The 11,419-nt window shown below is 40.6% G+C and overlaps 2 protein-coding genes across 3 annotated transcripts in view; one reads left to right on the top strand and one right to left on the bottom strand.

Moving 5' to 3' along the window:
• The window catches only part of tfb1m (transcription factor B1, mitochondrial), a 35,732-nt gene that overhangs the window by 2,185 nt on the left and 22,128 nt on the right, over positions 1-11,419 (bottom strand). The window contains exon 7 of the mRNA XM_079833391.1: positions 213-340. Coding sequence (XP_079689517.1) covers positions 213-340 — 128 coding nt within the window. The remainder of the gene's footprint in view (positions 1-212; positions 341-11,419) is intronic.
• LOC307136409 (claudin-20) lies at positions 546-9,668 on the top strand (the record flags this gene model as incomplete). 2 transcript variants are annotated; one of them, XM_079833393.1, is made up of 2 exons in its annotated part: positions 546-610; positions 5,814-6,649. In XM_079833393.1, exon 2 carries the CDS (start codon positions 5,918-5,920, stop codon positions 6,647-6,649), a length of 732 nt encoding a protein of 243 aa, XP_079689519.1. In that variant the 5' UTR covers positions 546-610; positions 5,814-5,917. The 2 variants fall into 2 exon arrangements, with proteins under 2 accessions (XP_079689519.1, XP_079689518.1); XM_079833392.1 differs by lacking the exon at positions 546-610 and adding an exon at positions 5,227-5,449 and having other exon boundaries at positions 5,814-9,668.

Here is an 11,419-nt window from a genome sequence, read left to right as displayed (position 1 = left end):
ACTTTTTTTTTATAGATGCATATCATGTTTTTCTGGACGAATGCTTGGCACCAAGGTGTACTTCTATATCTCAAAAACCTGGCTTCAGTCGCCTCTAAATATGGTGTCCACCCCGACTAAGGTCCATTGCTTAGTTGTAGCCATATTAAACGCATTAAGAAGAGGCAAAGAGAGGAGAAAAATAGTTGATAGAAAGCCTGGGAAATGCTTACTCAAGCCCTCTACGGCAGTGCTTCCTCCGGAACTGGAAGGCGTTCTTGACAATCTTCTCGACCAGCTTGAAGGGCTGCTGGATCTGGGGCTGAGCCAGCGGAGTGAAGTGCACCACCCCCACATCCACCTACGCACACCGCGGGTGATGAGATGCAAACACACACACAGACAACAGTGTTAGAGTCAGACATGGAGACCATATTCAAGAGCTACTCCCACTCGAGGGAAGGGGAGAAACGGAATGGAAACTAGCGCAAAAAGGGATATACGCTTGAAGAAAAGAAAAGGGTTGATAGAGGAGGCAGTTGGTGACGCTGCACGATGACAAGCCAGTTCCAGTTGCTACAGTAACACCTGTTTGAAGGACCATCAAAACAAGCCTCTTCAAATGTGAATAGTAAGTCTCTTGTTACACTGTTGCTTCCTAAATGTTCTCATAGCCAAAGTCGTGTGTTGCTGTAGGGGGATGCTTCATATCCAGTGATTCGCTGATCAGCACAAGGAACAGTGATTCTTTTCATTATGCAAAACCAGCACAGACATCTGCTGTGCCCAGACTCAAACCTGTTTCTTTCACGTAATTGTGGTGCAAACACAATTGTGGTAGCTCACAAACCAGTTACAAACCTATAGCAGTGCATTATACCTGTGCATTATTCACTTTTCCAGAGTGTGGATTCTGAAAATTATACAAATTTGCTGGAATGCCCCTATAATGGAGAAATTATGCAATTATTTGTTGCTGATAGAGAGTAAATGCAAACCGATTATAAACCCACCTGGCTGAGTTGCAATCATGAAGGACTCTTGACTTCCTAGACTTTTACTAGTTTCTTCCACTCTTGGGCTCACTTTAAATAAATTACAAGCAGGATACAAGGCTTTGAAGGTTCTTTTCTGGTGTTTAAGGCTATAAAAAAAGCCTGGAGTTGGAGATGACAGAGCAGTGAAGATGTGACAAGAGCTTTCAGAAACCATTGACTCATCTGTCTCAGCTGTGCAGGAGGAGAACCAACATTCAGGAAATCAATTTGGCCACCTGTCATTTACAACGCCCGGAATGCTGGTTTTAAACTGAAACACTCAAGCCCTTTTTCCATCGGGTCTAAAATTTTAGCCAGGTCCCTAACAAGTCACAAAGCAGCAGGATTTACAGTAGGAGCAACCAGATAGAATTATATGGACAGTGTTGGGGAGTAACTGGTTACATGTGACGGCGTTACGTAATTAAATAAATGTAACTGTAATCCATTACAGTTTGATAAGAAAGCTCTTAAGCTTTTGATTGGCTCTTGTTTGAATTTGCAGCACACCGCGTCTGCCAATTACATCAATCCACATTTCCTCTAACAGTTTTAGTGATTAAAATATCCAGTGCTGGAAATTTAAAAATCAATTCATCCAGAAATCTGTATTTAACCTCAGAACGATCTCAAAGTTAAAATGTACTGAAGTCTGATTTTGTGGAGGCTGTGTTTTAAAATTAAATTATTCATTTAATTATCGTAATTCAAGTGATGATGGATTTTGAAAGTCTGACCGAAATCAGTGTTAAGTACCACTGCCTGGTTTAAATGTTTGAAAATGATTAACAGTTGAAAGTCAGAAATTTTGAAAAGTAAATCAAAAAGTAATGAAATGTAATCAGTTACATTAATAAAGTAATTGAAATAGTTACACTACTTATTACATTTTAAATAGGGTCACTTGTAATCTGCAATCTATTAAATTTCCAAAGTAACCTTCCAAACACTGTAAGTAAAGATCATGTTCCATGAAGATAATTTGTAAATGTCCTACCGTAAATATATATTTTAAAAATGTATTATTATTATTATTAATATGCATTGCTAAGGACTTCATTTGGACAATTAAATTCACTTCATTTTCTCAATATTAAGATTTTTTTTGCACCCTCAGATTTCAGATTTTCAAATAGTTGTGTATCAGCCAAGTATGGTCATATCGTAACAAACCAATGGAAAGCTTATTTATTCATTTATATGGTATATAAATCTCAATTTAAAAAAAAATTGACATTTATGACTGGTTTTGTGGTCCAGGGTCACATATGTATAGCAGCTTGCCTATATGTATATATAGCCCTTGACCAACCGATAATTATCTTCTGATGAAATATACTTATGACAAACCTTCACCTTAAATCAATTCCATGCAACTGACCATTGAAAATATGTTGTTTGTAGTTTGTCTGTATCAAGGCTTGCGATTCCATAATTCTCTCCCAGACAATATTCCTGTTTTGAGTTTACACATTTTTGACATTACACATTAATAAAGTTAAAGGAGCATTTCCGATTAGGTGCAAATAGTGGTGCGTTTCACTTGCAATGTGTGAAGGTTGTTGCTGTCATTAACAACCTTCACACATTGCAAGTGAAACGCACCACTATTTGCACCCAAGCGGAAATGCTCCTTTAATACAAAGGGTGTGAAGTTTAATTTGTCATTTCTAATGGAGAATGGTCAAATTGAGGTGGCAGTCCTTCAGGGCAATCTGAGTAACCATTATTTCCTTTACATAACTGCCAGAGAACAATGGAGTATGCGGCTGGGAATGCATACAGTGAGGGAAAGGAGAAAATAGTCCTGCGATGAGTATGGATACATTAATCATGACAGCACTTTCAAAAGACAACCACTTCGGCCCAGACGAAGAAGCAGAAATAGAGGATGTAACCAGTGGAGGCTGATAGGGCTTTTGCTGGAGAGGCTTGTTTTTACTGTAAGGATGTTCGTCCCGCGCTCCATGAATCGCCCAAGGCATTGATGGGAACCAAAGGCACTACTGATGTGCTTCTCAGATATGAAATAATTCTCATGCAGTCTCTCTCCAGCCTATGAGCCTTCAGGCTTGTAAGGTGTCTGGCTAAAGACAAGGAAAGATGGACAGTGAGGGTAAGCATGGTAAGAGGGCCAAACGAACAGTGATCCTATATTTAAACACTTTAAGAATGCCAGGAAAAGCATTCTCAGTTTTATTAAAATTCAAGCATTCATTGAACAGTAAATTCACAAGAAAAAGCACAGAGGCAATAAATCAAGGTAGTGTGGAAACCCATGCACTCCCCTCTTGCACAGCAGAGAGTAATTTCCATTTATTATCATGAATTTAAACAGCCATTTCTGTAGCAGTTGCAATAAGACCATTTTGACATCTGCATTACAGGCAAACAGCGACAGCAGGGTAATGAAATGACTCCAACAGCAACTGTGAATAAACAAATGGATCTCATCCTAAACAATAAAAAGCACAAGCGCGAGTTACCCCTTTCCTGAAGAAATGACAATTTCGATGTCCACTCAAGCTTCTGCACATGATAGCGAGAGGTGATAAAATCAAGGCACCATGCATATAATTGCTTTCTCTGCCTTCACACTTCAGCTCCCAACACTGTACATGTTAACGGCACCCTGACCCCTTTCACGTTTATTTATTTATTTTTCAGCACAATCCAAGCATCAGCACTTAATCCATGTCCTCCAATGTGATGACATACATTAAACCCCCACCAAGGCCCAAATGCATGTCAACTGAGAATCATCCCTTCCAAATATTCAAGAGGATGCTACACCTTCAGCTTCAAGTACTGATTTTTTTTAACCTAAAAAGAGCATAGATAGATGATAGATAGATAGACGCAGAGATAGATAGACGGAGAGATAGATAGACGGAGAGACAGACAGACGGACAGACAGACAGACAGATAGACAGATAGACAGATAGATAGATAGATGTTTTGTCCTTTCTTTTGCCCTCTTTGTCATTTCTAAACCAATGCCATTTAGCCACTCCCACCCTGCAGCGAGGAGAGGACGGATGGAGGACGGCAGGGGTGGGGGGTGCAGGGGTTTATAGGGGCAGCAGCTGTGAGTTCATCCTTCTGCGGAGTGAATGTTCCTGCTCAGTGGCTAGTCATAATATGAATAGGGTGATAGTATACAAGGAGTTAAACTCCTTGTATAGCAGGTAAAAGGGACATGCCAAAGTGAGTAGTGGTCTGTGACAGAAAAAGGGACATGAGTTTTGGTATAAAATACCAAATCATCCTTCTCCCCAGCACATGCTACTCTGATTGAAAAGGCTGTTGAGAAAATATGGGAAAACATGATGGTGAAGTTTATCAACATAGAAAAATATATTTGTCAATAGAACAAGATTGACAGATTTACAAGATACTCAGGGGAAAATCTTAATATGACCGTTCTGCTTGTCAAATAAATGTTTTCAATATCTTTAAGCTTTACATATTTTACTGGAAAACATATACGATAAGAATTTATCTACTCATTCACAAAAATGGAAAGAGTTTGCATGGAAAAAAAGTAAACAATTAGCCACAGCACACAGTTATGCTGGAGGATGTGTGGTCAAGTTGATGTTGACCATCTTCATGTATTCTGGAGTTGCCCAAAAATACAACCTTTCTGGGACATGGTTTTGATGGAGATCCAAAAGATTTTAGGATGATATAAACATGCCACTCAGTGTTAAGAACTGATGTTTATCTTGTTAATATATTATATTATTATTTATCTGGTTAATATATTATAATAAATGATGTATCTTAAGAGCTATTTAAAGGACCTATTTATAAAATGCTGGAAGAAATGGATTGAGTACTGTAATGTAAACAATCAATTACTGTTTGTGTGAACCATACTTGCACCAAAACTACTATTTTGTTTTGCATTTTTAAAAATTATTTTTCTTCTCCTGTTTTCCCTGACAATGAAAGTCATTTTCTTGAAAAATCATCAATAAATATACAGTAGCTACATCTACTCAATATCCAAAACATTTGATATAGCTGATAAAACCTCCTGAGGAAAAAATGGGATAAAGAAAAGCGTTCAATATCGACGTTAAATCGAATCAAAAAGCTTACTACATGTGATAATAGACGGGTTCTAAGTGGCTAAGAGAGCATATGGAGCAAATAACAGACTTTCATGAGCGTGAAGTTGAGAGATCGCTGTGCTGCGTGACGTAGAGCATCATTCGTGCAGCTTTGAAAACAGCTTCGTCGCTCCATCACTGATGTCCTCTGATATAGCGCTGCTGCTGAAGACAAGGATACCATGAACGGATCGCTAACGATATATCTAAGGGCGTTTACACTCCGTTCATGTATTTAGCAGTTTGTGTGTGTGTGTGTGTGTGTGTGTATGCTCGGAAACCTGACGCGTCATCGCTCGCTCTGCACCAGCCGAGGTGAGTACAGGTTTTCTGCATTCCGCTCCGTGTTACAAACACAGCGCTATGAGTCATAACCTAAAAGATTTCTGTTATCGAAATTAGAAATGTGCTGACAAGTTGTGTGCCTGTGTGTCTGAAACAACACTTTATTTCATTTACCTGACTGCATGGAAAACTGAATCGGATTCCAGTTATCAAATATTGCAACAATGCGTGCATGTACTGCCCCCCTGCTAATAACTCAGTTCTCGAGGCATGAACAGCACTAAAATCACAGTCAGGAACCTGCTTTCTCATCATCCTGTGTGCACGCTTCTCTTTGTTCCCAGTGCGCTGGGGGAGGAGGACACTCGTTTAATTCTCTCACTTATTTCCTCAGGCAGGCGGCGGTGCTGAGGAGTCTCTGCCGTCGCAGTTGCAGCCGAAGGAGAGGGGACTAAGCAAGCCTGTGTGAATGTTGGCCGGCTTAAGGAACGCGGCAGGATGGCGTCCACAGGCACGCAGATCTTCGCCTTTGTGCTGGCATTGCTAGGCATCCTAGGTGCCACGGTGGCCACGTTACTGCCCAACTGGAAGGTGAGCGCGGACGTTGGTTCGAACATCATCACTGCCATCTCGCAGATGCAGGGGCTGTGGATGGACTGCACCTGGTACAGCACGGGCATGTTCAGCTGTACGCTGAAATACTCTGTGCTAGCACTGCCTGCATACCTGCAGACGGCACGCACCACTATGGTGCTGTCTTGCGTGTTGGCAGCACTGGGATTGTGTTTGGCCACTTTGGGCTTGAAGTGCACTCGGTGGGGTGGGGGACGCCGCGCTAAACGCCACGCTGCCATGGCAGCCGGCACCTGCTTTCTGGCCTCTGGCTTCCTCTGCCTCGTTCCTGCCTCCTGGTACACAAACGAGGTTATTGTCAGTTTCCTAGACGCCAATGTGCCCGAAAGCAACAAGTTTGAGCCGGGCGGTGCCGTCTACGTAGCCTTCATCTCGTCTGGTTTCCTTTTCGTGGGTGGATCCATTTTCTGTCTGTCCTGCTCGGGTAAGCGACACGGCCCCCAGGATTTGATACTTCTCCCTCCAGACAAACTCCTCTTGCAGCAGCAACAGCAACTGCTGCAACAACAGCAGCAACAGGAGCAGCTCCAGCACCAGTACTGCTCTCTCTCACCGCTGGATAACAAGACTGGCTACAGCCTGCAGGACTATGTGTAAGGGACAGGAGCAAGACAAGTGCAATGCACTGCCACTCGACAAAACAAAGGGGCGCGAAGGACCGTAACTTTAAAGCCCTTCCTTTTCCACCTCTCTCCTTTTTAAGATCAGCAAGCACAAACGGTGGAAGTATTCCCTGAAGCGTCGTCTTGGAACAGACGGATTGTGAATACTGAGGGGCGAGTGGCAGAAACGCTGCAGTGTGAAAGACTGAGCGAGATGATAATATAATAAATGCACATATCCAGCATCCTAGTAAATCTTATTAAAGAGTTCCTCTGGGAACGGATTAGCAACAAGGAAATGTTTCTGATACTTTAAATCCCACCCCCCTTCCCAAAGATCTGAACTCAGAAGCAATCGTTTAGCTGCTAACAATCGTTTGGTAACCTCTGTTTAAAGTAAGATGGCAATATGTCTCGAAGAGGCAATAGTATGGGAGAGCCCTTGTTTGGGAGATTCTTTTCTTTTCCCTTCTACTTGAGTAATGGTTGTGTTTAATGAAATATCTTGTCTTATTTTGGTAGCTGATAGGATGATTGATATTCTGCCTAAGCATGCTTTCTGGAGCCTGTGCATAATGCAGTGGAATGCCTGATGTAGACTGAATTGTAGCCATATAGCCTGTGCCTAAAGAGCTGTAGTTCATAAACCGCTGAAACTGTTTGGAGAGAAGTAGGAGGAGAGAATGAATAGGGGTTGCTGGGTCAGGCATGTATGGGAAATCCATATAGAGGCTGAGAGGAGACTGCCCCTTCTTACGTCAAATGGACGATGTAATGTTGTGCTGTTCAACACTTTAATATTTGGCACCAGACAAAAGCAAGCTGCCTTCAGCTCAGCGCATGCTGTTTGCCGTTCTATCACACACACACACACACACACACACACGCACACGTTCATACACATACTGTGCTGCATGTGTGCTTTTTACTCGTGCTGCTACTCACTGCCATGGAAACGTGATTCTACACCCAAGTACGTGTATTGTCTAGGTGTCGTATCTCTCTGCACACTCAGAGGACAGTGGTCCTGGAGGCTTTCATGAATCACTCCAGCCAACAGCAGGGGGTCGGTGTCTAGAGACTAAGCCTCTCTCTCAGACGAGAGGGTCCCTATCCTGCTGACCAACTCATATAATCAGACAATATAGGTGCGGCAGTTTTGTTTTAGAGACATAAATAACATTGGCAAAAGCAAAGCCAAGAGCGAGTTTCAGTAATTGGCAGCACTTTCACGGCACCTGATGAGGCTGCAATATGGTTGTCCACTCTCAATGGAAACCTCCTTTGCCAAATGGCGTTTGCTTTTCTCCAAATTTGAATAAACAGCCACATGTCCTCAAATGTCTCAGCAGTGTATCTGCTGACAGATTGTCACCCTTTCAATCGCCTTAAAGGAATATTTCGGGTTATTCTTAACGTGTATGGGACATCATCTGCGGCATGCTGTCAATTACCACAGAAATGGAAAGTGTTATACATTTTATTTATTTTTGGGGCTGCTCGCCTGCCTTCCATTCTTATTACTGTAAATGTCTTTCTCATTTGTTTTCACAGACTTGGTAATAGTAATCGACCACTTGCCACCAATGCGGTTTTATATATAGACTAAATAAATAAGTACAAATGTTTGTCTTTGGTAAACAGACAGCATGCCACCAATGCTGCCCATACAGCTTAATATTCTTTTAAGAGTGAGAAACTTCACATTGTCATACTTGACCTCCCTCAGTGCTTGCTATCCCGTTCTTCCCGAGCACTTATGGATGCCTCCTCTGACAGCCAGAACAGTTGCATGTCATGTGCCAGTTTGCCAATGCATGTACACACAAATACCCCCTCATAAGCACGCCCCCTCCCCTGCACACACACACTTACTCAACACTTGGAACAAGTTATATGTGCTTGGATGCAGCCATGCGTTTCTATGCTGCTGAAGGGAGGAATGCAATTTCAGTGTTGTTCTACTCTGGCAAAAAGAGCGTTGGCAGTGATGGATGGCACAGCGCATTCTTCCTCTCAAGCAGATTCCCACAGGCGAGCAGATGGCTGGGCCCAGCTCGCCCCCTGCAGGCGGTGACGGGCATGCTGAGTGGGCACAGCCAGGCTTCGTGCTGCCCCTCTAGGGCAGATTACGCCCTCCTCAGCAGACCACGCCAGCTCCTGGACAATAACAACTGCCCATGCACCATTACCGAATGCAATAACCACTCCTCCTACCCTCCAAAAGTGACGATGCACTGAAATGTTACAATTGTGAATGTGCCAAACTCATGACTACTTTGCAAATGTATGTACAGGTGTACTGTTCTGTTTGCCAAATGAAAGATGATTCAAAGTTTTTGAAAGACTGTCATCTGTAATGGGAGATCATTTATAAATATATAGTTGACCACCTTGCATACTTTCCCCCTAAAATTCCAAAGCACAACGATTCCAGGATCACAAACTGTTCTTGAAAGGACTGAGACGATTTAAATTGTGCTTTGGGATTCATATTCATCACAGCTCTGCAAAGATTGCGTTTATCTTTATTACTTTACTGAGAGCACTGTTCAACACCCAAGCATGTTCACAGCAAATCTTCTTTATAAGAAGACAAACATTTACACCTTTAATTGTGTAGCCTCATTTGAAAGCAATTTATTTTTTGTTAGCCAAACATGCTAAAAGATACACTGAAATAAAGATGATCATCTGTAGATAGTATTACCAATAGAGGTTTTGTAATTATAAAGATAAACTATTCATATATTGTTATGGTGCAGCTTGTTTATTAGCACGCTTGAAGATAAAAGAAGTTTCATATGAACCAGATGAAATGGATAGGGCCTTGTTTTTGTTCAGTGGCCAATTTAAAGATTCCTGATTGGATAATGAAGCTTATATTTTGGTGGATGCTACTGCACTTAATTGTGCAGAGGATATGGTTCAAATATTTCTGTACTGTTCTCTCAGTGTGCTTGTGCAAGTAGCTATATTTTTATTAATAAAAAATGGTGGAAGCGTATGTTCTTAAAAAAACATTTAAGTCTTATTTCATTAATTTGTGCTGTTTTGTTCATGTGAAGACAACCGTCTTAAGCAACCAATGACATACTTCTGAATACAACAGGCTGTACGGAACACACATTCATTCTTTCATATATTCCATTTACTGTATCTTTAGAAAACATTAAAAATGAATAAATAAAATCAGCATTCATTATTTTTTCAAGATAACCACTGAGAGAGTACTGAAGAAATGTAATCTTTGAGCTGTTCTGAAAATTTTGTAAATCTCATATAACAAGAGATGCAAATATATAAACCAGTTCTTAAAAATTATGATGTATTCCAATTCTAAAGTACATTTGTGTACATCATGGCATGGCAGTATTTGTTGTACTGCCTTTAAATTAGGTTGAGCTTGTTTAAAAGTAAAAAAATAAAATGCTGTATCACAACATCTGATATGATGTATGCAGTGATCATACGTTTAATGGACTGCGTGACTGGTACAGTAAGACAGCCCTGGCAGATTTTTGCCCATATATTACACTTGATTCTTTAGCTGGATTTTTATACCACCTAATTCATTAAATTCATATTGACATTTGACAAATGTTTGTTTAAAGAAAACGGACCTTAATATAAGCTTTATTAGGGGGATTAGGTCCAGGGGGATATTTCAGAAAACAGGTTGTGTGACATCCCTGGTTTAAGTGTAAGTAAGCAGATAACCTCAACTTTCAATGGAGGTAATTTTCAAGGTATGTTAGTAGCCATAGCAACTTACTCTCTGAACATAACCTGCTCAGGAGCAGCTAATGGGTTAGTTTACTTCATATACACCTATAAAGCACTATTAAAACAAGGTAATGCTTATTTTATTCTTCATCTCACTCATTGTTGATCTGGAACTGATCAACAATTGCATTTAGACGTTTTTTTTGTTTTGTTTTTTGCAACAGGACGTTTTCTATGTTACAATGTATTTCTATAGTTAAAAAAAACATGATTATATCTTACCTTTCAAGCAATGTGGAAGCAAAATTAATAAACATTTACAACCAAGATATCTTTGCAAGCACAGACTGTTATTTAGATTAATCATTCTTTTAATTATAGAATTAGCATTATTCACATTGAAAATATTATTAAACGAAAAGTTTGAAAAATGTTTGCACAACCACCAAATAGGTGGCGATATGCACTAAGTATGTAAATAGCCATTAAACAAAGAATAAAGTAGTGTATGCTTTTTCTTAGCATCTGTTTCCATGGTGACGCTTCAATTCATTGTTCTGTTGAGAATGTGAACATACTCTGGGTTGGCTGAACTTACTCCCAGGTGCATTTTTGGAACCAGCATACCTCGAGTAAGCAAGGTTTGGGGCAACTGGGATGTTTGGCGGTAAAATAACCTTGCTTCCTGGAAAACCCCCCGGATTACACAATACAGCGTCGATTAAATAAATAAATAAATGAATGTGATTCCCATAAGAGATGTAATGAGTTTAAATATTCATAAGGCATTTGCCCTATGATGCAGCAATGAAAGACCCATGGATTGGGGCTCAGATGTTTAAAACCAACCTCAAATCACAAGGCTATTAAGCTGGGAGGATAACTGCACTTTTTTTGGCATCCAAGCAAACATGCACACTCCCAACCATACTGTAACGACCATATTCTTAGCAACATTAGACAAGGGTGAAATACTCCATTATTTCTCTTCATACAAATATGAGGTTCTGGTTAACTCATATCAGTCATGTAACACCAG

The sequence above is a fragment of the Gobio gobio genome (genome assembly GCF_949357685.1).
Source record: "Gobio gobio genome assembly, chromosome: 13".
NCBI lineage: Eukaryota > Metazoa > Chordata > Actinopteri > Cypriniformes > Gobionidae > Gobio > Gobio gobio.
Note: the sequence above shows the minus strand (reverse complement) of the source record. Positions and strands in the feature narration are given on the sequence as shown.